Source organism: Aureobasidium subglaciale, assembly GCF_000721755.1.
Source record: "Aureobasidium subglaciale EXF-2481 unplaced genomic scaffold scaffold_15, whole genome shotgun sequence".
Taxonomy (NCBI): Eukaryota; Fungi; Ascomycota; class Dothideomycetes; order Dothideales; family Saccotheciaceae; genus Aureobasidium; species Aureobasidium subglaciale.
This window is the reverse complement of record NW_013566980.1, coordinates 226,095-250,683: the sequence shown is the minus strand read 5'-3', so window position 1 is coordinate 250,683 and position 24,589 is coordinate 226,095. Positions and strand designations below refer to the sequence as shown.

Sequence of the window (24,589 nt, the reverse complement as noted above, 5' to 3'; positions counted from 1 at the left end):
ATCTACGAGAATCTCCTATATCACTTTTCACCACAACTTATCCATCTTCTGAACGGCACAAGAGGTCTATCCATACGCCACAATGGCCATCCGACCAATCACGAGATCTCCTATCTTTCTCTTGACCATCAGCATCTGCTTGGCGTTACCTCTTCTCGCCATCTCATCACATGTCCTGTCTTCCTATCGTGTCGAACATGCCTCGAATCCGTGGTGGCTACCCGTCTGGCACGAACACTTTGACAACCGTGGTATCGTCGCTGTTATTGTGACTTCTTCCATCGTCTTTGCTCTCGATATCATTTCTATTGGGCTAGTGGTTGCTGGAAACAAGACTGATGATAAGGTTAGTCCTCGCTTTTGGTCTCAATTGAAGTGATGCTAATGTCGAATTAGAGCAAGATCAGCAAGTGGACTATTGTAGCAGTGATGCTAGTAGCTACAGTGGCATCTCTGGTCGCTATGATCATGCCAGCCGTCACCAACGCTGCGGTTCCGAGTAAGTCTGATACCATTCAGACCTGGACCTGTCATTGGAAGGATGTCGACGGTGCACCCAAGAACTTTACATCTCTGTGTCATGAGAGTGTGAGTGTATCCGCTGGCCTGCTCCAACGACCACCTTGACTGACATCCTGTTCAGAAATTCTCCTCGTATACTCCTATCCCGATGTTCGTCATACATCTTCTACTTTTGGTTCAGAGTGTGCAAGCTGCTGTTGCTGTGCCTCAACCAAAGCCGACCTTTGATGAAGAGCTGGTCATCATCACCAAGAGTGTTGATGTCGCTAGTACAGGCTTACACGACAGTCCAAGAGTCGACGACAGCACCATGGTGGCTGGGAAAGAGTATAGAGTTTAGTGCGAATGATCTCGCGCGTCGTGCACTAGATACATAGCGAACGACCATCCAATACTCCAAGTCGCATAGAAACAAAGTGATGGTTGGAATACAGACCAGGCAATGGACATTAGATTGTACGGGACATTCAGTCGAGCAAGAATTAATTTTTGTGACATCTACTGGGTGCCATCGAGCAGTAATGAATGTTGAGAGATGTATGGAATGAGGTCTTCTCTCACTACCTGTACTCGCATCTCACCGGAGATAGTCTGCGCTGAGGTGCAAGTGATCGAAGCATTGCCGCAAGTAGGCTATTTCGAATTATGCAAATCATGCATCTCGACATGGACAGAACAAGCGCATCTAGACAGAGCAAGCAATGTTGAGTGTAGCCCATGTCTGCTGCGCTCTAGGCCCAAAACTTCACCTACTCCGTGCCATATTCCATGCGCAGACGATGTGTTGATGGCTGTGAGAGCTGTTCAACGTCAGTCTGAATTACCGTTCATGGTCTAGCTTCTTCTCGTCCTCACAGTGTTGACTTTGCAATTGATGGCTTGACTGTCCCTTCAACCTGCTAGCAAACGTCGTCTGCGTCGGTGCAGAAAAGTAATTTCAAATGATGGTCGTGTGTGGCGAAGCTGTCAATGCAGTATATGGAGTGTCACGAACTTTGTTCCACCTGCTTTGTGTTTGATAGAGGACAACCCTCGTCATGTGCCATGATTTGGTGGTTGAAGCCAGCGGTATGTCTCTCGTGGTATCTGGATCAGTCCCGGTCCCCTATCACGCGCGATACGGAGAATTTGAGCTGTCTTTCCTGCTAGTTTCTCCTTCACGGCGCGTTGGGGCATCTTGTGTGCACGACTGTCTGAAAAGGCGAAGCAAGCTGGTGACTGTATGCGAGGGAACTTGTCAGATCTTGGGTCAGCAGCATCACGATTCCAAGGAAGTTTGCGCTTGAGATGTGAGTTGAATGGAACGATGCAAACTCTTGGGCGCAGGACTGTGTACTTCCTGATGGGTTCATCTTCGGGTCTGCTCAGCACGATCACAGCGTTACCTCGCGGCAGTCTCCTGGTAGTTCCGTCCTCGAATCTGGCGATGAACTCGACCCTGGAGATATCCCGAAGCTCATGCAGTACTTCAGCGTATCCCCTGAGACTGGCTTTTCTCCAAGACTTTTCTAGTTGTACATACAAGAGCCTCACCATGATGTCTAGCAGCTTTTCTTATAAGTAGATGGCTGTTTCCTCATATTAAGTTTAAGAATCTGCTAATCTACCTGGTGATCTACACTCGAGATGCATAACTCGTTCAATACCCTATCTCAACGCATGAGTGGTTTCAGTGCTGGCTCCTGCCGTCATGACAATAAGTCAAGCATGCCTGCCAATGATCGATACATAGACCCTCCACCACCACCGCTGCCACCTCGAATCCCAAGAACGGAAGACGGCCGACCATCGATCTCATTGCCTGTTCCAGGCACTTTCGTGGACTTCTGCAAGAGTGGAAAATCATCGAGGAATACCGTGGTTAGGGAGAATATCTCGTCTTCGGATACCAAGTCTTCTAGGAAATATTCCGGAAAGGAGTCCGAGATGCCCCTCTCATGTCATCCCCCATTCGAGCCATCTTGGATTGAGATCCAGCCGCTGACCAAGCATACTATCAAGACTAAACTATGCTTCGAACCTGATGTCAGGCATATCAGTACGGATATACCGAGTCTATCAGAGCGTGAGTGGTGCAAGAGGCCACCCCGAGCGCATTCAGCCCATCCAAGTCGGATGGATTTTCTGGTACCACCAGCTGCCTCTGATGCTCACGTACGCAGTTATAGACCCCACAGTATGTTATCCACGCTGGACAACACCAAGACCAAGACCGTAGCCAGTTCCTCAGAACGACTTAACGTACCGCGACAGACACATCGCCGTATGGAGAAGGCTCGAGAGTCGCCTAGGCCATCGAGACCACTAGCAATTGATAGTTTTCGCGAGCGAAAGCGATACTCTGAAGTCGGCAGTCCTCGCCGCAATTACATTCCCTACCCTTCTGCCCTCCAACAGCGATGGGCGAACAGGAGTTCACCAAAGGTCATCTTGGCTGACAGTTCACTTCAACTCAAGTCTCTGGCTGAGCTTAATATTGAGGTTGATGAGGTCATGAGCTTGTACACTACACCAGCCAAGAAGTTTTGATTGCGACATCAAAGTTGAATGCATATTGTACAAGGTTATCGTGTGGAAAAGCTACACATGGATGACAGATTGTAGTGTGGAGCGAAGCTTCCGGCAGGCCCGGAGGTGACGATGGCAGTTGAGATTGGAGTTGGCTCCTTACACAATTTGTTGTCTACGAGTATGGTATGAGTAGAAGTTGATGTTATTAGGATTCATGTGATTTTTGGGTTCTTATATACTCTACATCCACACGTATTTTGAATAGAAAGATAGAAGAGAAAATCGCTAAATGGAGTATTAAACAAAAGTCGTGAGACCCACACAATAGATAAACAAGAAATCCATCCCAATAGAATATAGACATCAAGGTCGTAGACGCCGTGATCGGAATACAATGTCGTTCAAACCTCCTCCTTCATGGTTGACTGTGACCAGCTACCAACAGGTGTGAGGTCGCGCATGTACTTGCCAAAGATGGCAGTCTCAACGTCTTGAGCCTCAGGTCCAGCCTTTGCTGCCTGGTGGCGGAAATAGATACGCTTGGCCCACTTCCAGGATTCAATGCCAATAAAGAAGATGAGGGTAGCGATGAAGACAATACCCCACTCCCACGAGATTCCGGTGTGACGGAAGACATCGTGGTTAATGACAGGGATGTAGAGGACGGGGAAGATGAGGACGAAGCCCACAACGACAGCAGTGAACAAGAACTTGTTGCGCCAGACATCGAACATCCATTGAGTAAGGATGCGATCAGAGTCGGGCTTCATGCGGAAGAAGCTGCGACGAGGGTCAATCATCTCCCAAGCGAGGAAGAGCGAGAACCAGGTCAGAGTTGCAAAACAGGTCGAACGAGCACGGAAGACGACATCGCACTCTGGAGACCACGAGTTGTTGCAGCCAGTGGCAGGAATACGACCGAGATTGCCTTCCTCAAAGCCATAAAGAACGAGGCAGAAAGAGCACAGACAGAGTGCTGCAACCCAAATACCGTAGACAAGCATGTCGATAAGGACTTCAAAGGTGAAGACACCACGCTTGAGACTTTGGGGAGGACGACGCATGACATCTGGTACGGCTTCCTCGAAACTCAAACCCATGTCAGGGAATGAACTGGTGATCATAATGATCCACATAATCTCAACGGGTGAGATGGGGAAGACAGAAAGATTGTCGAGATCCTTGAAGACGAGACCGATGAGCAGAATAAGTGCCTGCGCGATGTTCTGAGAGAGAAGATGGAGAATAAACTTTTGAATGTTGTCGAACATGCGACGACCTTCTTCAACAGCGTTGAGGATACTGGCGAAGTTGTCGTCGGTCAGAACAATGTCGGAGGCGTCCTTGGCGACATCAGAGCCAGATAGACCCATGGCGATGCCAACATCAGCGCGCTTAAGAGAGGGAGAATCGTTGACACCATCACCAGTCATGGCGGCGAAAGCCTTGCGTCTATGTAGAGCCTCGATCATGCGAACCTTGGTGTTGGGAGCGCAGCGTGCAATGACCAGTGGAAGAACAGGGAGTGCGTCAATTTCATCGTCGCTGAGCTTGTCGAAGCCACTGGCTTCCATAACGATAGCATCCAAGACTTCCTTGGACAGGTCTTTCATGTGAGTGGGAAGAATGCCAACGTCGGCGGCAATCGCTTGTGCAGTGCCCTTGTGATCGCCAGTTAACATGTGGACAATAATACCAGCTTCGTGAGCCTGGCGGACGGAAGAGGCAGACTCTGGACGAGGAGGATCGTAGAGGCCGACAAGACCTCTGAAGGTGAGACCATTTTCGATAGAGTTACGGTCAACCTCTTCGTCCTTCTTGATTTCGCCTTCAAAGTCCTTGCTAGCCAGAGCCAGACATCTCAGTCCAAGCGAGGCAATGGCCTCCATGTTTTGCAGAATGTCTTCTTGAATGGCTTCAGTCATCTTGACAGGGCTACCAGACTCATCTTGGTAGAGATGGGTACAGGAGCCGATGACACGCTCGACAGCGCCCTTGGTAAATATCTGCTTCTTGCCAGTAGCAGCTTCTTCAAAGATGACGGACATCTTCTTGACATCAGAATCAAAGGGGAACTCGGCGATCTCCTTCCACAAGGGGGTTTTCCCCGAAATGAAAGTCGATCTGTTCCAGCCAAAGCGGGCGGCGAATACCTGAATGGCGATCTCGGTGGGGTCACCACGGGCAGTCCATTTGTCGTCTTCATCTTTTTGAACAATGGCGAGATTGTCTAGGGCTGCTACTCTGAGGAAGTGTGCAAGGTGTTCGTTGTCCTTGAGTTCATCATCGTAAGCGACAACGTCGTACTTCTCTTCGCCAGCTTTGATGTTCCTTGGTTCTTCGGGGCTGAACTGGAGGTCGCCAACAGTGGGGTTGGAAGTTTCATCGGTCTCTCCGATGGAGTATGTACCCTTAGCGGGGATCCAGGCCTTCTTGGCCAACATCTTGCCCTGGGTCAATGTGCCGGTTTTGTCAGAGCAAATATCTGTGACACCACCAAGAGCCTCGAGAGAGCGCAGATTTCTGACGATGACGTGACGCTCAACCATTCTTCGGGTACCAGCGGCCATACAGATGGTTAAAATAACGACAAGAGATGCGGGAATCATACTGAGACCAGTGGCGACAGCATAGATGATGACTTCCTGTTGGCTGCTGAAGTCGTTGGCGGCTTCGACAATAACGGCACAGATGACAGCAACGAAGAAGAGCAATACCGCAAGTCTGGAGAGCTGTTTCTGGAGAGGAGTTCCAACGTTGATACCAAGGAAGCGGCCGACGGCATCAGAAAAGGTCAAAGTCCATGCTTGAGCGTATCTGTGAGGTCTGGCTGTACCATCAGCCTTACGCTTGACAGGTCTGACTTTTGAATCCTTCTTGCGAAGTGCTGCGGCGATCGATCCGATCTCGGTATACATGCCGGTAGCGTAGACGATGCCGCGGGCACGGCCTTTGGTGACAACTGAGGACGAATAGGCGACGTTGAGGCGATCTCCAGGGCCAGTGTCTTCATCGAATACGGCTTCGGCATCTTTTCTGACGGGCAATGATTCTCCGGTCAGGAGAGCTTCGTCGGTCTCGAAGTTGACTGCCTCGATAAGTCTAACATCTGCGGGTACCGTGTCACCTAAAGCGGGGTTAGCATCTTTTGAGTTAGATTGCGGGCGTGGGGCAGTTACCTGTCTTGATCTCGACCATGTCGCCAGGAACGATTTCGATTGTGGGAATGTTGACGGTCTTTCCGTCACGGACGGCGTTGGCAGTAGGTGAACTGAGTGACTTGAGGGAATCCATGGTCTTTTCAGCCTTGAACTCTTGCATGAAGCCGATAACGATGTTCAATCCGATGACTGCTGCGACGACACCACCTTCGATCCACGACTTGATAGCAAAACTGACGACCATTGCCATGATGAGCACCTGATATATGTTGTCAGCACGACTGGCGAATTATCGCATGTCTCCTCGTAATACATACCAATGTCATCGCGTTTGCAATTTGGCGGATGAGAATCTTTCCAGGCTCAACACCTCCGGCGTCACCAAGCTCGTTGGTGCCATATGTGCCGTGTCGTTCTTTTGCCTCTGCCGATGAGAGACCATTCTCGGCGTTGGCCTTGATGTCTTCGGTGACTTGAGCGAATGTGAGTGCGTGAGCAGGCTTCGAAAGGCCATTGCCGTTGGCCTGGCCTGACACATGTTGGTCGAGTGTGGTATCTTCTTGCTTGCCCATAATGAATGATTGGGCGTTAGGAATGGTAGATGGTCAAGTACAATGACGAGAGGGGGCCCTTGCATGCCTTATATGTGGCCTGCTCGCATGTCATCTCTAGCGGAGGGCGGACTTCCACCCTTGGCACCCTTATCATTCCTCTGGATGTTTATGCTGCCAAGCGGCGATACGCACAATGGTACCCACGTTTAAGGCATCTCCGTCATCCTTCTCTAGTTATCTTCCTCAGGATAGCCTTGGAAGTTGTAACTATTGTCGAGGGTTTGAGTCAGTATCCAATAAGGTGTCGCATGGCTGGAACCATGTTGCATGGCACCAAGAAACTCAAGAATCTGCCTTGGCGTCCGTCATTAACCTACCTGTTCGTCAACTGCTGCCACATAGATGATGACTATCTACATGAGGAACACAGCTAGAACAACGCAGCTACTTGTGCAATCATGCCGTGTCGACGGACTGTGATCATGGCGTTCGTTGTGTGGTTCGGGGTAGGGTCGAAGGCGATCACTAGACGTCGGCCAAACACCGGGCCAAGACTGTCCAAGACCCTGAAAGCGCCAAGCGCAGCTCGAAGCCGCGGAGGTTTGCTTTTGCCATCAATGCCATGGAGGCAACCCGGGGTAACGGTACACGTGCCAACCTTGTGGAGAGATACGTGATACGTAATGATTGTGAGCTGATTCAACGACCGTGAAGGAAGGCGATACTAGCGATGACAAGAGCAAGCCGAGACTGAAGTTGGCCGATACCCGAGTATGAACACTCGGCGTGCAGCTTACAAAGATAACAACCTTGAGGAAGCGATGCGAAGAGAAAGCTTCTCCTCTAGTATTGGGTTCGAAAGTCGAGCATGTTTGTGTGGTTGTACGACCTCCAATTTCAACAAGCTTCTTACAGGCACGTGAAATGCTTGAGATTAGACGCGAGGAAAGATGGACAGTCGATCCGGAACAGTGCACCAAGGATGCCAGGAGATCGCAGAAGAAGGTAAACGGTATCGGTCGTGGGAGACTTCCTCTTCAAATATTCAAGACCATGCGGCATTTTTGGTATATGCCGCAGGGCAGTGCAGAAACTTTGGTGTGATGAGGAACTGGTGGGCGTCCAAGACACCGCTTCCCAAGGAGCAGCTGTCAGCATGTCTGCGTTCCTTGCGGATCCCTTACCAAAGCTAGGCAGGCAGTGCAAATGCGGTGTATGACGAAGCTGATAAGAGCAAGACAGGGTGGCTGGTAGGTCAGCGAAACGCGCCAAAAGCTGAGCGACGTCTGCCTCGTCAACTGGCGTGCAGATTCAAGTTCTTGTGATTCTGCCGTCTGGGCATCGATCGCATCATGAGATAACATCCTCACAGCTTCCACATTCGCTTGCGGATTGCGCTTGTGTCCACGCTTGTGGTTCGTAATCGCATGAGCGAAGGATCAGCCTAGCGACCAGCCTCTCGTGAAGGGTGCTCCATAAGCACGAGGTATCCATCTCGCTTCTTGTTCTGGTCTCGGGGCATGCGCGCAGGCCTGAACTAGAGCTGATCCACCGAGATCCCAAGGTTCCACCGATCCGGTCAATCTCACCTCTTGCCAAAACGGTGTTGGTTCGCAACCTGAGACCTCGTGGAAAGAGTCGCCAAGATCTCACATGTACAAAAGAATAGTGTGGTACACCACGGGCATCTCCGATGGGCAATGCAGTATGTTTTACTTCATAATCAAGCACTGTAGGGTCGCATCCTGACTGTGTCAAGCCTCACATTGTTGAGGATACGAGCCAGTCAGTATGTGCCGGATGTGACTTTCTTCTGCACAAGCGCATGCCAAGCCATGTTCTGCATACCAAAAATAGATTTTTTTCCAGACTTCGACCAAGTTCTCTCCACTGTTTGCCAAAGAAACCACCTTGCCAGCTCTGTCATCATCTAGGTTTGCCATTAAGGTACCTTTCCAGAGCGTTAGACTTCGTGTCGTAGCCAGTGTGGCGCAAGACGACCCTGATTTGAGACTTCCGAGCTATACCACACCTCGCAAAAGGATTGATGAGGGTCGTGATGCTACCTCACCGCATCCTAGTCTAGCTTCTGATGCTATATTCGACTATGGGGCGTGGAACTCAATTTCGACAAGCACTGGTCGTCAGGTAGGTAGTCGTGACCTCTGACTAGTATATTAATCGCGGTGGGCATCCACTGGAAATCTCCTTCTCATCCACAACAAATACAGCTTGCTTACTGATCATCCTTTGCTCGGAACCACATTCGCTCCATCCATCATTCGCTTTTGACCAATCGTCCTATCACTTGAACCATCTTCCGAAGTTTTGTATCTCGGCATCAAACAACAGCATCAACATACATCTATCCATATTTCAAGATGCATTTCACCACTACCTTTGCTGCTGTTGCCCTCCTGGGAACTGCTTCTGCACTCCCTGGCAAGTTCCAGTTTGAGAAGCGTACCTCGACCGACTGCGAGTCTGCCTACAATGCTTGCCGTACCAAGTATGACGCAAACATGTCCACCTGCGCTTCGCAGTATGCATCTTGCCTTGGGTACAACCCCTTCACTGGTGTCGCTGGTCCCACTGCCTCTGTGATTACAGAGACTGCTCCTATTGGAACTGGCTCTGCAGTAACAAAGACTGAAGAAGTGTACACCACAACAACCGTCTGCCCAGTCACCTCAACCGCCTGGAATGGCAACAGCTCGACCGTCATCACCACAAGCACTACTAGCACAATCACGGTCACTTCATGTGCTGGTGGCTGCCACGGTGGCTCTGCTACCAGCAAGCCTACCACTCAGGCCGAGGGTAGCACTACCGTCAAGACACACGCCATTCCTACCGAAGTAACATCGACAATCACTAGCTTTGTGCCTTGCTCAACTCCCATCATGTCGAACAGCGAGACTACCTTCTTCAGCACCTGGTTGACCGTATCTTACCTCACAACCACCTACAAGACCGTGACAACCAGCTACGAGACCATCCACCCCAAGCCTACCACAGTTCAGGTCTCCACCGCTGTTCTGCCCGCCAGCACTCTTACAGGACATGCTACCGGTACTTGCGCCGCTCCTGAGACTGTCTACGAAACCGTCGTCTCTTACGTGACCGTCTATGGCGAACACAAGACCGAGACCGCTCCTGCTGCCACCAACACCCCCATCCAGCCTGGTTCTACTCTCACCTGGTCTCACACTGGCTCTGCAAGTGGCATTGCTAAGCCTACTGGTTGGGTCCACCCCTCTGGCTACGCTAAGCCCAGCGGACACTAAGCGTGTCCCTCAACTATGCTCGGCACTGGGCATTTGTACATGACCCACAGACCAAATGTACAGACATGAATATCATAATCTTCACGACACTCCTTGATGCCTTCAAAAAATGGGATTAAAAGCGAACTACGGCTTGGTATAGAAGGAAGGACTGGGCGTTTACTTTGGCATTTGCTTTTGCTTGGACACGTTCTACAGTCTTGGTGCTCGCGCCACTCTTAATGTGTTTACATAGCTTTGTGTTGTTTTGGTTTGGACAGTTTATAGAGATTTAGCGTTTATCATGCACTTTTGGCATTCTGCAATCAATAAACTATATGGAACACTCCTTCATCTTTCACCTCTTTATCCTACTTGGTGCACCTTCCCTTGCTTTGAAGCACCAGCTTTCGCACTCTAGGTCATGTGTATCACAAAGCAACCAAAATCGGTACTGGCTTTCATATACCACGACTGCGCACATTGAAGGTTTGTCTGAAACTTGCAATCGTACTCGAACTCTGAATCTTGTCATTTTGGGTATAGTATGTATAATCATGTCTCATGCAGAAGATTGGGCCATGCGAGCCTTGCGTTCTTCCTCCTCTTTCTTGCCATGTACGCCACGCAAAAAGTCCATTTTCCCAATATAGCCTTGCTTGCTTCGACCATACTCGTCCAACTCGTCCTTTAATCCTTCTTGATCGACGTGGGTAGCCCAATCGATGGCCGACTTCTGGACGGTATTGAGCTTGACAGCCTTGCCCTTCTTGGCTTCTTCTTCGAGTCTGTTTTGTAGTGCCAGCACGTCTGCTCGGGATGGAGTGCGTAGTCTTTGTCGCTCTGGGGGTAGGCCTCTAACCTCGCCGGTGGGATTGGGCTCGAATTTGGAGGCGCGGCGTAACGGTCGACGGAGGGTGGGTTGGTCGTCTTTGGGTGAAGGCGAACGTGGCTTAGATTGTTTCGCAGGGTCGTTGTTTGCGAGGAAGAGTTTCGCTTCGGCCGAGTCCTTGTGTACGCGCTTCTCTTCTGTGACTTTTTGACCGGCAAAGTCGTAGGACCGCTTGATGGTGATCATGCCTTCGCCATCTTCAACACCTTGCGTAGTTCGAGCCTCGGCTTTTTCGGGTGCGCTGTTCTGCTGGATCGCGTCTTGCTCAGGCTTCGGCTGCTCTCGTGATGGTCGACCGATCGGTTTGGCAGTCATCGAAGCCCAGAGGGCGTCCACATCGACCGTGACATCTTCGACATTGGCTCTTTGGTATTCCTGACGCTCTTGCATCCTGCGACGAAGGTTAGGAGTGTCCCATAGCGATGCGACAGGCAGACGTACTCTAGTTTCCTTTGCGCCCGCGTCTTGATCAGTCCTCCTTCGCCGCCGCTGTCCTCATCGTCATGTGCCTTGCGCTTCTTCGACCTTCTTAATTCTGTTATCGTCGCTTCATCTCCAGAATCCAGCTCTTCGACATCCGTCTGAGCCTTCTTTCGTTTCTTTGGTGCTTTCTTTGCCTGCGGAGCCTCGTCTTCGGACGAGGACAAGTCCTCATCCTGTGGTGCGTCTACCGCTTCTGGGTTGAAATCCTCATCTTCGCTCGACTTGTACTCTTCGTCTTGATCAATGGGCAATTTGTCTTCGTCTGGCATTTTCTCATTGTGAACTTGGTTCGCGATCAACAGGGACGAAACATAAAGACAGGCCGTGTTTGCTCTGTTTGACCCATGACGCTTTTCTCCGCCTTCTGATTTCACATGCACGATGCTTGTTTCTGTCCGACAGGAGATACAATTCTCTCGTTATACCATTAAAGATCTCATATTCTACAATGCCATGTTCATATCGGCATGATTTATCCGATCGTCTTACTTCTGGAAAGTGTTGTTCTCGCCCTTGCCCAGTTGCTCCTGGACAGTGCCACCGATGGCTCCACCAGTGGTGAACTGCTTGCCAATCGCGCCCTGCGACGAGAATGGTCCGCCAACCTTTTCGCCAATCTGACCAATTGAGCCACCAGCTAGCATTTGATCAGCAACCATCGTGTCTGTATGCTAAGGAGAATCGAGCTTACATGTGAACTGCTTGCCAATGGATCCTTCTGCACTAAATGCTGGGGTGCCAGTGCCTGTGGTCTTCTCGCCTGCGGGCTCGCCCCTGGGTACTGCGTCCTCATGGATGCCAGTCGATCCGAAATCGTCGACTCTCAAAGCGCTAGAGGACTGTCAGTGTTCCTTCGAAAGAGTCAGTGATCCGAATCTACTCACGCAGAAGCGCCCTTGTCCATGGTCTTTGCTGATGAGTCTCCGTCCATTGTGTCTGTATAATTTGTGTGTTTGCTTGAAAAGATTTGATTGAGTTATGTATTGATCCAGAAGTGCTCGAGTGCTATTCTCCTCGATCTCTTTTATACATGCTGCTGCTCAGCAGAGCTGTCATGATGGAATATCGAGTTCGTCATACTCCAAATATCATTTCGTCATTACGACATGTACGCAGTCAAGTGTCAACGGATCGTCTTACGCGAGAGCGATGGAAATGGTTCGAAGACGAATTCGAGTCTCGTACGACGCTGTCTCTGATGATCTCATTGACGTCCTTCTGTTGTTTGTTCAATTGTTGTCGTGATGAGTGTTTTCTTCATGATTCATGATCTCGGCTGTGAGCAGATAGGTCTTCGAGGAGCTCGACTCTGACCTATAAGCGTCCAGCCCTCCTCCACTTTGCTTCAACCGATTCATGCACCAAACTTGAGGCGACCCCACGTTGCTTCACGTCTTGCCCTACGTCGCCCCCAGTTCAATGGGACATGGTCAGTGGTCTTGAATTTCCAAATCGTTTCGGAAATACCACGGACTAAAGCCGGGGACTGCATTTATGGCAACCTCTAGATGGAGAACTGCCCTTCCACTAGATGTTAAGTTTTTCTGCCGAAATTACTATCACGCAGACAATTGGATGGACAAGATCTGAGGCGTGTTTCAGCTAGCACTAAAGATGGTTGGCTTGAGGCTCATTGAGTTCAGATGCCGGCTACTATTACGCAGTCCAGATGCGTGAAGAATGGTCCTCGGAAGAAGGAAGCCGGAACGAGTAAGGCTTGCCGTGCTACAGCCGAGCGCGATCTAGCGTCACCTCGAGACGGGCACGGATAGGGCGGGGATGGTCTGCCTTGTAGGGATGGCCGCTTGCTGTCCGAGTCCTCCACACATCAAAAGGCCAACCAGCTCTCACCACCGGACCGGATTAGCCTTTGCATGGGTAGTCTCTCAGCTGTCAGCAAGCACCGGTCTCCAGGCACAGAGATCGGATTTGCGCGATGCAGCAGCAACAGCAAGTAAGCGACAGGCTTCAGGTGGCGCGCGATAGCACATGGCTAGTTCTGCGACTTTTCAACGTTTTCTCCTCCCGATGCGTGCTGGTGTGTCCACATAACGGCGTTTGAGCCACGAGCTGGCGAGTCCCTAGTCAAAGCCCAAGTCTTTCCCTTTGCTCCCTCTCGTCCTCTTGCTTGCCTTGCGCGACTTGTCTACATGTTGGCGAGTGCGACAGTGATTCGCCCGTGGCAGTCGACCGGACGCTTTCGTTCTGCTACTTCCATTCCTTTGCATCCTAGTTTTGCCCTACTGCTTCTTTGTCACTAATCCACACCACACACACCACACACCACACACACTCTCTTTGTCCCACATCTCCAGGATCTAGGCAGTTGCAGTTGTACACACGGATTCGGCAGGGTGCATCCAGCACCGCACAGGTACCAAGATGCTTTTGGAACGACCACTCTCGTTTAAGCGCGCCTCTGCCCGGCAAACACTATATCCTTATCCAGACTCCCCCGCGCTAGGAGAACAGGACCGTCGATCAATGTCCACGACTGGCGGAGCTCTGCCTCGACGAGAAACATACAGGAGCGGCGTCTTTACATTGCATCCCCAAAAGACGGGAGAGCAACTTGCCCGGACGCGGGATGACGACGGATCCGGCGACGAAAGAGACCCAGCAGAGATCGAAGCTGCATATCTGAACCTCGTTGGCGGAGGAGGCAATCGCTCACGGAACATCAGCTCCGAGTTGTCATTCGGCATGTCTGGCGATAAGGATGGCATAGATGTGCAGGGCTACACAATCGAAGAGTCGAAGAAGAGGACAAACTACTACGAAGAGCAATTCCAGTACAAGGGGAATGGTCTGAGCAGTGTGCGCGAGAGAATTGAAAAGGACTCTCCAGTCGTGGCCGAGCTGCGGACCAATGTCATTGTACGTTATTGTTGGAGATGCGCTTGTCTGCACGTGGCGGCTAATGCAAGGCCAAACAGGTCAAGGACGAATTCAGCCTCGTGACCGACATGTCATACAACCTCAGCCAGCGCTACTCACGCCCCGAGAGCAGCATCATGGTCAATGTCGAGCATTCGGCCTGCTTGCTGCTCGCCGGCTCCTTCGAACCCGCGTACATCCTCACAATCACCGCCCTCCCCTCCCAATTACAACCTGTCACCAACAAGCGCAACTCGGCCCTCATCCAATCATTCATGGCAGACATCCTCGCCGTCCCCCCAGAAAGAGGCATCCTCCGATTCCAGCCCATCGCCGAAGAAAACCTCGCAATCAACGGCACAACTGTATACGGCGAGATTGAGCGGATTGAAAAGAGCAGCATAGACACGGACGTGACGGCTGCAAACGCCATCAAGCGTGCCTGGACCAGAGGTTCGCGAAGATCAGTCCACGCAAAGAAACCGACCGTCAGGAACACCGACGACGTCCCCTCGGCACTCCCACAAACCGCAAACACACACCTGCCCACCACCAGCCACTCTCGCCAGCCTAGCCAAAACATGTCTCAATCCGCTGTATCGCTCACATCACATCCCGGCCCAGCTTTCGTCGCTGGCGCAACATCACCAGTACTGGAGGAGAAGCCCAAGTCCCCAGAACAGACGCCTACACCAATAGGCACACCGAACGGAGAGGAGAAGCGAAAGAGCACACTAAACGGCATTTTGAAGAACGTCTCGGCTTCTCCTCGACCCGCATCGTCTCACACACCGGCATTAAAGCCTCCTCCAATTCCGCAAAATGCTTCGCCAATCAGTCCAAAAGTGGCCAAGAGGAAAAGTTTCATCTCAATATTCAAACGCTGAATAAAGCACATATACATACTCGAGAGCGAGGAAGGTGGATACAAAAGGTTGGTTTCTTGCATATCACGGCGTTTCTTCTGTTTCTCTACTCTCTTCTTTTTGCATCTTTTTTTTTGGCTCTGCTCGGTACCATTGGCTGTCTTGTCTCTTGTCGGTTCTTGTGCTTCCTGATTTCCATCTTGCTTTATACCCTATCTAGAAGCCCGGTCTCCTTTATTCACAAGGAGCGTCAACAGGTCCAGTTTTCTGGACTCTTGTAATTAGACCAATCCCCCTCTTTTTTCCCCTTTAATAAGCTCTGCTATCTCTAACTGCTCTGTTTCGAAAAGTGAACAATTTTTGTCACCTTTCTGTGTTCCCCTGTGATTGCCAGCCATGCCTATACTGAAAAGTCCAAGGCAGAACATCACTAGTAGCATATAACCTTTACGAGCCCAGACTTCTGATGATGTGAATACCTAGATATAAGGGCCAATGACGGCATAATCATGTACAGAGAGATGATAAGCACTGCTGTCTCGGGAGAAAATGCCAGTGTACTCGGCAACATCCCTTTCGGCGGGAGAGGTGATGGACGAATCCGAATTGGCAGACAGTCTCAGCATGCGAGGGATCACATCGAGTCCAATCTCATGGGCTATTGTGTCCAGACAACATCTTCTGCATACACTCCATGCACGTTTGGGCGTGAGATTGGTCGCAGGATCGTTGACACTCAGGTCGAGGAACAGCTCAGGTTTGAGACAAGATCCGAGACCTCCCATGGCCAAAAAAATTATTTGGACTGGATGAGATGGCGTGCGCGACAAGGCCTTTGTCGGGAAGCAGGATCTCAGGTTCGAAATGTACAGTGCCTCTCTCAACAGGGCTCAGGTTAGCAAACCATGTACTTGAGAGGATGTCTCCCTCGCGACTCTCTGTGCATCGAGTCACTGCTGCAGCAATGCACAATGAATTCCGAATAGACGATGCTTACGACGAGATTCTATCATGCAGATTACTCCAACTTCGCTTCGTCCGATCTGAAAAGTACTGTGCATTTCTTCACGCGAAATAATGTCCGGGCATGATATGCCGAGCAGAAAAGTCGCTGTTGGCATTTTTGTAAAAGTCGCTGCAGCACGAGACAAGAACAGACATGAACGCGAATGATAACTGTTGTAGTAATTTTGAGATTGTTTTGGAGTTTATATACGGTTTGTGGTTTATATACGGGCAGTCATAAGGAGTGTAAAGCTACCTCGCCGGCCTTTTGCGGTATACGCGATATGTTTTGGACACCATCAAAAGCTCTTTCAAGCCGAGATGTGTATGTGTCTGAGAAGATAGAAAAAGTGTAAAAGTAGACAGGCCAGAGGTCATTAAGGGGGTTCATCATTATATCATATCCCATTCAAGGGATGATCAAAAGAAAAAGTGTGAAGAAAAAGAAGAAAAGGGGTTACAGGAGAAGTGAAGGAGAAAGGAAAGCAGTAGAACGTCCTAGAGTTGGAGAGGGAACCTAGAAGAAGAAGATGGCAGCCATGGCACCGACGGCGGCCATGAAGCTGACGTTGTTCTTGCCAGCGGCACCGGTAGAGACAGCCAGGGTGGTGGTAGCAGAGGCGGTGCTGCTGCGAGTGCTGCTAGGGATGTTGACCTGGATAGAGCTGCTCACAACAGATGCGATAGAAGAAGCAGCAGAGCCGGAGCTGACTGGGACAGCGGGAGGGGCCGATGAAGGGCCAGGAGCTTGAATTTGACCGTCGCTGATCTGAGTGACAACGTTACCAGTGGGCTTTGAGGGTGAGCTGGCAGCAGGAGTGGTGGCGGGTGCACTCTGGACAGGCACAACGGGGTGTGACTCAGCGGAACTCTGAACGGGCGCGACGGGCGAAGAGGCAGGGTGCGATTCCGCGGGTGCAAGAGGTGTAGAGGCAGGGTGAGATTCCACGGGTGCAACGGGCGAAGAGGCGGGATGCGATTCGGAGGGTGCAACGGGTGTAGAGACGACGGAGGTAGTCATGAAGACCGAGGTCGATCCATGAATATCAGTTGTGGTGTAGGGGCAAGTAGTTGTGTACTGAGTAACAGGCACAACGATGGTGACCTTTCCAGAGCTGACGGGAGAGACGGGAGAAGACTTGGGCGTCTCGACAACAACATAAGGGAAAGATGTGGTCAAGGTCTTGGATCCTGAAGGGCACTCGGTGCAGGGCTTGATAATCTCGGTAGTGCTGTACTTTGTAACAGTGACGGGCTTTGTTCCGTTGCTGTAGACGGGGTGGGTAGGGACGACTGCGCCTTGAGTAGGGGCGGTGATAGTGACATCCTTGCTGACAGTCGAGCGGCTGATGATTGTAGTGGTCAAAACGGTAGGAGATGTCAGAGTGGTCTTTGAGCTACCCATGGTGATGACTTGACCCGAGCTGCAAGTAGTCAAGGTGGTGATGACGATCTCGGAGATTGTCTTGGTCGAAGGAACGGGGACGGGAACGAAGCCAGAGGGAACGAAACCTGAAGGTCCAGCATGTCCTTGGGTTGTTGCGTTCCAGACAGGGTAAGGAGCAACGACAGTGCTGTAAGAAGGTGCAACAGTCGACTTGGAGCAGCCTCCCTTGCAAGAAGTAAGAGTTTGAGTAGAAGTGGTGGTGAAGGTCTTGGTGAAGGTCTTGCCATCGCTAACAGTGGTCTGAGTGACAGGGCAGACAGTGGTAGTGGTGTACACTTCCTCGGTCTTGGTGACGTCCGGGACGGATTGAGTAGGCTTGCAGCCACCCTTGCATGAGGTAACGACAAAAGTGCTAGTGCTAGTGTAGGTGAAAGTTTGGCCTTGCTTGACAGTCGTGACGGGGCACAGAGAAGTTGTGGTGTAGACAGTGCTGGTCACGTTCTCTGCGGGCTTGGTAGGGTGAACCCAAATCTGGGTTGAAGGAGTCTCTGTGGGCTTAGAGCATCCACCCTTGCACGAGGTCACGGTCAAGGTCGAGGTGGTCAGGTAGATTGATGTATGGCCGTTAACGACGCTAGTAGCAGGGCAGACGGTCGTGGTGGTGTAGGTGATGAGAGTAGAAGTTGCGTTCACGGGCGAAGTAGATGAAGCAGAGCTTGATTGCTCGGTCCAGCCAGTAGGCTTGTAAACAGGAGCAGACGAGCTCGAGTCAACCCATCCGGTAGGCTTGTGGGCGGGCACCGATGAGGAGGTGCTGAGCTCAGAAGTAGAAGACAAGGAAGAAGAGGAGGATCCAGTGTGAGTCCAGGTCTCGTTCCAGCCACCGGCGGATGCAAGACCAACCAGGCCTGCGAGGATTGAGAAAGACTTCATTCTTTTACAGGTATGAGGTCGACGTCGGGTGATTATGGCTTTTGATGGATGTGTAAACGAAAGTATCCGAGAGACCGTAACGAGAGAGTCTCTTAGGGTGAGTTGATAAAAGCGATTGGGATGATGGAACCATCAACAGGACGAGGAAGCAAGACAATTAATATATCCCGCCTTTCCCAGCATGTTGACTGCCCAAGCTCGAGATGCTCCATCCTCCACCTCTGGTACTCTACCGATTGACGTGATTTAGAGTGCGCCACTGATGAGGATCAACCGGTACCAGCATTGGACATTGAGTATTGACTGCTGGCAGGCACACATCTGGTACGAGGTAAGCGGAGCAGCCGACTACCTTGAGCTTGGCAGAGACGAAGTTTTTTCGTATCGGGGTCGATAGCTCGAAGGTTCGTCGCCCAAGGACCGACCCACGCGATGACTAGGCGGCACGAGAGCTCCACCTGCATGCAGCGAGCGTGCCCTAGCCAACCGAGCTCCCACCTGCCGGCTGCTTGCGCAGGACACTTCTTACTCGCATAGAGCATGGGACTGTAATCCGGAAGTCCGCATGTCCAATCCTTGTCCAGCAGTCATACGTTTGCTCGAGTTGCTACATGACGTTGTGTATCCGGAGCGGTCTCAGACACGTTTCCGTATGCTCGTTGATTGAGCGTTTTATCCTCGACGAAACTCAACGGCGGGTTGAACGGCGTGATGGTGGCTTCCATAATCCAAGACAATGAACCTGCAGTAGCGTTCCAGTTTGGCAGAAGGAAGACCAAAAGCCAGAAGCAGAAAATAGAACATGGCATCACGTCGATCTTGTGGGGAGCAAAGGGCCGCCCATAACCGAGAGAGCGATCAACGAACCACACCAACTCTAACCCGGGTGTTCCTGACCATTGACAAGAGGTTGAAGAGACGCCATCGCAGTTTTTCTCTGCAAGAACTAAACCTTGCTCAAGCTGAAGGATTTGGAGACGCATTATGACACCTCGAGCTCTCAACAACACCGTGGAGATATCGTATTCCCACTGTGGACTCCATGCGTCTATCGGATCACTGCAATTGTTCACAAGCTCGATGGCTAGATGGCTTTTCCATACGAGTTGCGTGAGCAGACACATTTCTAGGCCAAAGGTGTCACGCGGTCACACCGGGAGCGAACAAGATACTATTGTTATACAGCAAGGTGTGGAATATACGAGTGACAAGCAGATAGATGTCACTTTCACCATGCCACCACAGCTCCAGCTCGGTCGGTGAGGTTGCATCCAAAACAATTTATCCATCGCTCGATGGCTGGATGCATGTGATGTGTCGTGCTTTGCTGCTGGCGCAGAAAAAGTTCCTACTAAGGGATTCAAGCCACCGACGCCATGAAAATGCTGCCTTGCGAGCTTTGACTTCCGCCATGTCCTTGTCTGAATCGTTGCCGCCATCCGCGCAAGGACTGACGATGCGCCATGCTCGAGCAGCCTCACGGAAGTCAGTCGGAACTAAAGTTCCTGGACTCTTGCCTTCTTTGACGATAGTGGAGCAAAGCACGCTCTCATATCCACCTTGCACCTTTGGTTCGCGTGGTAATAGAATACACATAAGCCAATCACAAAATAGAAGAGGCTGCGGGTCACCCTCGGCAGCGACTTCTGACTTTGTTCCTGCGCGGACTTGTGCCCAGCCTTTTCTTGCCTTCCGAGCTGCCTTCGCACCATCGAGTTCAAAGGCTGGCTGCGAACCTGTAGCCAAAATGGGAGCATTAATGCAGGTACCTGGCTAGTTTCCACTTGTCAAGTGCATAAGAACAAAGCATGAATTATTCTGGTGTCCTACAACCGAGAGGATACGAGTGTGCGATTTTTTGTTGAGGACTCTCTCTGCCTCTTACGATGCTTGCTGTTCGAAAAGCTTGCCCACCTACGCCATTACTCACGATATGCACTCCGCAAGAGCTAATGCACTCTCACAGTCAGATCACCGCCCAATTCAGCTTATTCTTCCGTCTGCCCAATTCTCAGTGGGCCCACCCAAGGGAAGAACTGAACAGGAAGGAGGGGGGTGCAGGGCAGAGAAGGCTTCCACCAACCCAGCTGTTGTGACTGCAAGGTTAGACACTGCCCTGTTGACCGGCTGTTGTCCTGCCTCTGTGTGCTGCAGCCTGCAGGGCAAGCAAAAACAACGCAACAAGTAGTTGTATCTTGTAACTTGCAGACTTTGCTTTCAGCCGGATCTTGTGGTTTCAAGAGTCATCATCGCTCTCGCTACCACTCTCCCATCCATCCTCATATTCCTCACATATCCCAACAAGTCCATCACAAAGTGCCTCACGCTCGTCAATTCCGATTATTGAGCGAGCGATCCTTTCCACCGAGCGTATTCTCTTGGCGACTGAAGTAGTTGTGGACAGAGTCGCTTGCACGGCGAGCTTCTGGACAATGTTACCAGACGCAAACACCTGTGGGAAGCTGTCGATGACAGGGAAAAGTAGTGAAGATTGGTGACTATAATTCTCGTCAGTATTGCTCGTGTTCTGCCGCACATGGCAGCATCGTATTTTCAATGTCTCAACCCACCATTCAATCCTGGGACCATGACCAAAGCGATCACGAGATGCAAGGTTCGCGTCTTCGATTTCGATGCTCGACTTCCACTTGCCGCGGAGACTCTGCAACTGACTGAATACGTGTGTTCGGCGAGACTCGTTGCCTCGTATGCCAGTCAGGTTTGCAGTCTTTGGCTGCATGTCTATATCGAGGTCTTTGGCGTCCGAATCATCATGACTGTGATTTCCATTTGTGAAGCCGTTCATTCTGCTGTCATGTTGTGTTGTATGGCCATCTACTTCTTCTTCAAGTTCAGCTGGATCTTTGATGCTCATATTGAGTTGGGCGACTCTGCGGTTGCCATCATTGCTCAACAAAGTCTCAATGTCAGCAAACGACGAGCGACCTTGATGATTTGAACGCAGTCTGGTTGGCAGAGTTATGCTTTCTATAGCCAGCAGCTGCAATGCAGAAGTGTGCCATCTAGACGACCCATTCAGATTGATGTACGACGGCAGCACATCCGGTAGTGTGGTCAATGGGATATACATGCTTGCCTGGCTCGAAATCTGGTAGATCGACTGTGCAACATTGGCGATCTGTAAGATTTGCTTGTCCTGCATCCAGCATTAGTACTTGTATCAAGATTCTCGTGCATGTGCATGTGCATGTTACCCTTGGCTTGCGTCCACCTTCCTCAAGACCCCATACCCAGGCACTCGTCTTTCCGAGTTCGTCTCGCATTCTTTCCAGATACTTGGCTGCGAATCCACCCCAGGCATCATCGGCGGAAGTGATCATCTGAATCGCTTGGAGTTGGTCACACTCTTCCAGGAAAGGCCGTAAGTCTCTGTCCAGGAGGTCGTGTTCTTTGTCAAGACTGTCGAACAGATCCTCTCCAGTTGCCCATTTCTCAAAGGGCATAAGCGCAGAGTTCAACTCGTACTCCTGCAACTGAACGATCGACTTGGGATGATAGAACACCCTGTTGAAGTCGGACCAGTAGCGAACAGTGTCTGGAGATAATGCGGGTGGTTCAGTTCCCTGGTCTAGATGTTGCTGGTATGCACTTTGCTGGATTTGTTCCGTCCGGATAACATTCGTGTTTCCCGCCCTGTGTACCTTGTAAGCCGATTGCGGTTATGGTCAGTCAATGTATACATGAAACATACCACATCTGCTGTGCAATAGCTGCAGGATCATCAGTGGCACCGTAAAGTGCATTATCTCTTCTCAAGGTTCCGAATGCGCCTTTCAGATCATAAATCAGTGCGCGAGGCGTGAATGTTTCGGTGCCATCTTCTGAATGACCGGGCCGGAAATGAACATCATGGTCTACAGGAGATTCTTCTTCGTCACCATATGTGAAGTATGTTTCCTAAGAGGCAATGATCAGTGTCTGCATCATTAATTCAAATGTCCATCCTTTCACTAGTCGTGTATTTGTATGACATAGTCTGCTGTCGATACTGACTTGGATCTCGATTGATCTCGCGCATGATCAATCACGCGTTTGAAGAGGCTGGGGACGTTGTGGAAGTAGAAGGCTTACCTGCGCGTTCCAAAAGTGAGTGCCGATATGATTGGCCTGCTGGCCAAATTGCAGAGTAATTACTTCATGCATCTTCAAAATGGCAGTGGTATGTTGGTAAAAACAAGCCAAAATCAGTGGCTAAAAGACAGAGCAAGATAAACCCTTGAAAGTAGTGAGGCGAGAGCTTCTACCAAAAGCGGAGGCGGGCGACAAATTGAGAAAAATACACAATAATGGAGATCAATTCGATTAGGTCGCGAGACGCGTATTTACAGGTTTGCATTATTCGTTATAGTTATAGGAGTGATATGCAAGCTCTACAGGTTGTAATGAGAGCAGCTGAAGATGACCTTCTAACCCATGAGCTGCAGGGGAGTGGTTGGTGGCCAGCGGGTTTGTGAGAAACTCAGGCATCTCTTGATGGACTGCAAGAATTTTCTAGTGATTTCATCACTCATGATATGCGCAGCATCCGTGTCGTTTGCATGTAGCTTTTCGCGTGCGGATCTCTCGTGGATGCCGACCATGGTGACACCAATAGGCCAGGCACTGGGATGGAGTTAGCGTTTGCATTGCTGTGTGGTACTGCAGAAGCTTGACTTACGCTTTTCCGATACTCAAACGTAGGTAGGCATCATTGGCATCGACGTAACGTCTCTCTTGACAGGCTCGGACAATCTCAACAATCGGACCCAAAATGCCCTCCTCAACCTCTCCTCTTTCCAATTTCCTATATAGCGGAACCATGCTGTCGCGAGCTTGAACCATAGCACTGTAGGCAGCTTTGCCGCTACTGCTTGTCTTTACAGCTTCATCTCGGAGAGACAACGAGACTTGCCATTCCGACAAGACAAGAGTGAAGTATGAGGCGAGTTGACGGCGGAGGAAGGATCGAGCGTCCGGGTCCTTGGGAACAGTGGCAGGTACCTTCATGTCGGCTTCGGGTACAGGCTGAAGAGCCGTCGGGATAGGGCCTGGATACATGACTGCTTTCGGCTTGCCTGTAGCATCCAGGCCAGCGAGTTTTCGGTATCTTCGCAATCGGCCAGTATGTGTTTCTCCGAACAGGCGCGTCGGCTCTTTCATCTCCCTCAACTTTTGTACCAGCTCTTCGTCTGGCGTGTCGTTCTCAGGCGCAGCTGTGGCATCGCCGCTCTCGAGAGCCTTCTCTTTCGGTGGCAGCTCTGGGAGCCCCAGTCTCTTTCGGCGGATCCTCTCCTCCTTCTCCTCTTCTTCCTCTCTCAGTCGTCTGCTCTCTTCGGCCAGCCTCTTTCGCTTCTCCTCTCTTGCTCTGTTCTTCTCCGTCTCGTCCTCCTCAAACTTGCGCTTCTTCTCTAGCCTCGCGAGTCGCGCGTCTTCGATTGCTTTCTGCTCGGCGGCGTATTCGGCTTGTCGTTGTGCCTCGACATCGGCGCGCTTGATGTATTTGGATGGCTTTGCTTGCTCCAGCGTCTTTGATTTTGACGCAGGTTTGCCTTTGGCGATTTGCGCCGACATGAGCGATGCGAAGTCCATGGTGTTTTCGAGAGCGTCGTATGCAATTAATATTATGGCAGTAGTTGTTGTGAGAGTCGCATATGAGACCTGCTTCTTGCTCGCAATTGATGATTTGAGAGATGCACATCTTATCGCGGATCTGCCCGCTGCGATTACGTGCACGCCGCGCATGAGAGAACAACCCTGGTGACCATCGCTCTGTCCGTCGTCTGCTTTTGTGGTCAATCAGTTTGTACCTGCTCTTTGAAGAGACAGCTGTCACTGTATTGATCTTGTGTCTTAGTGTACGACAATCACATGTCATCTTAGTCTAGTCTAATCTAGTTGAGTCTGGTGGACTTTCGGTGTGACTGAGGCACAGCTAATGTCAACCTTGCTGGAAAATTCTTGTAGTGCGTTTAGGCCGACAATAACGTCTAGAACGACGATAATTGAACGGGTCCAATATAACGTGATATTCAAATTGCATTCAAACCCTCGGCGATGGTCTCAGGGCTATACAGACATTGGGAGAGCCGTTTACGAACGAGAGACAGGGTCGTACACGCTGCAAGAATACAT

At 50.8% G+C, this 24,589-nt stretch overlaps 10 protein-coding genes across 10 annotated transcripts; 5 read left to right on the top strand and 5 right to left on the bottom strand.

Annotated features, from left to right (window-relative positions):
- Positions 1-82: 82 nt before the first annotated feature.
- AUEXF2481DRAFT_6390 (uncharacterized protein) lies at positions 83-862 on the top strand (the record flags this gene model as incomplete). The annotated part of the gene is made up of 3 exons (XM_013486750.1): positions 83-346; positions 397-588; positions 644-862. 3 exons carry the CDS (start codon positions 83-85, stop codon positions 860-862), a joined length of 675 nt encoding a protein of 224 aa, XP_013342204.1.
- A 1,234-nt stretch (positions 863-2,096) lies between these two features.
- AUEXF2481DRAFT_81109 (uncharacterized protein) lies at positions 2,097-3,051 on the top strand (the record flags this gene model as incomplete). Its single annotated transcript, XM_013486928.1, has 1 exon — positions 2,097-3,051. Exon 1 carries the CDS (start codon positions 2,149-2,151, stop codon positions 3,049-3,051), a length of 903 nt encoding a protein of 300 aa, XP_013342382.1. The 5' UTR covers positions 2,097-2,148.
- Positions 3,052-3,434: 383 nt separating this feature from the next.
- Positions 3,435-6,766, bottom strand: AUEXF2481DRAFT_30887 (uncharacterized protein; the record flags this gene model as incomplete). The annotated part of the gene is made up of 3 exons (XM_013486820.1): positions 3,435-6,160; positions 6,213-6,453; positions 6,512-6,766. 3 exons carry the CDS (start codon positions 6,764-6,766, stop codon positions 3,435-3,437), a joined length of 3,222 nt encoding a protein of 1,073 aa, XP_013342274.1.
- AUEXF2481DRAFT_306876 (uncharacterized protein) lies at positions 6,713-7,420 on the top strand. The gene has a single exon (XM_013486962.1). The coding sequence runs from the start codon at positions 6,796-6,798 to the stop codon at positions 7,180-7,182; it is 387 nt and encodes a 128-aa protein (XP_013342416.1). The 5' UTR covers positions 6,713-6,795; the 3' UTR covers positions 7,183-7,420.
- A 1,229-nt stretch (positions 7,421-8,649) lies between these two features.
- On the top strand, positions 8,650-10,363 carry AUEXF2481DRAFT_41541 (uncharacterized protein). The gene has a single exon (XM_013486877.1). It carries the CDS (start codon positions 9,130-9,132, stop codon positions 10,033-10,035), a length of 906 nt encoding a protein of 301 aa, XP_013342331.1. The 5' UTR covers positions 8,650-9,129; the 3' UTR covers positions 10,036-10,363.
- Positions 10,364-10,508: 145 nt separating this feature from the next.
- AUEXF2481DRAFT_41540 (uncharacterized protein) lies at positions 10,509-11,684 on the bottom strand. Its single transcript, XM_013486876.1, has 2 exons — positions 11,348-11,684; positions 10,509-11,297 (listed from the first exon to the last, which is right to left on the bottom strand). The coding sequence occupies exons 1-2, from the start codon at positions 11,656-11,658 to the stop codon at positions 10,577-10,579; spliced, it is 1,032 nt and encodes a 343-aa protein (XP_013342330.1). The 5' UTR covers positions 11,659-11,684; the 3' UTR covers positions 10,509-10,576.
- Positions 11,685-11,785: 101 nt separating this feature from the next.
- On the bottom strand, positions 11,786-12,783 carry AUEXF2481DRAFT_41537 (uncharacterized protein). The gene is made up of 3 exons (XM_013486875.1): positions 12,274-12,783; positions 12,081-12,220; positions 11,786-12,026 (listed from the first exon to the last, which is right to left on the bottom strand). The coding sequence occupies exons 1-3, from the start codon at positions 12,318-12,320 to the stop codon at positions 11,875-11,877; spliced, it is 339 nt and encodes a 112-aa protein (XP_013342329.1). The 5' UTR covers positions 12,321-12,783; the 3' UTR covers positions 11,786-11,874.
- A 501-nt stretch (positions 12,784-13,284) lies between these two features.
- AUEXF2481DRAFT_41536 (uncharacterized protein) lies at positions 13,285-15,497 on the top strand. The gene is made up of 2 exons (XM_013486874.1): positions 13,285-14,266; positions 14,326-15,497. The coding sequence occupies exons 1-2, from the start codon at positions 13,772-13,774 to the stop codon at positions 15,151-15,153; spliced, it is 1,323 nt and encodes a 440-aa protein (XP_013342328.1). The 5' UTR covers positions 13,285-13,771; the 3' UTR covers positions 15,154-15,497.
- Positions 15,498-16,654: 1,157 nt separating this feature from the next.
- AUEXF2481DRAFT_6383 (uncharacterized protein) lies at positions 16,655-18,457 on the bottom strand (the record flags this gene model as incomplete). Its single annotated transcript, XM_013486749.1, has 1 exon — positions 16,655-18,457. The coding sequence occupies one exon, from the start codon at positions 18,455-18,457 to the stop codon at positions 16,655-16,657; it is 1,803 nt and encodes a 600-aa protein (XP_013342203.1).
- A 2,236-nt stretch (positions 18,458-20,693) lies between these two features.
- AUEXF2481DRAFT_6382 (uncharacterized protein) lies at positions 20,694-24,046 on the bottom strand (the record flags this gene model as incomplete). Its single annotated transcript, XM_013486748.1, has 6 exons — positions 20,694-20,955; positions 21,028-21,614; positions 21,673-22,111; positions 22,170-22,248; positions 22,890-23,080; positions 23,136-24,046. The coding sequence occupies 6 exons, from the start codon at positions 24,044-24,046 to the stop codon at positions 20,694-20,696; spliced, it is 2,469 nt and encodes an 822-aa protein (XP_013342202.1).
- Between the last annotated feature and the right edge of the window lie 543 nt (positions 24,047-24,589).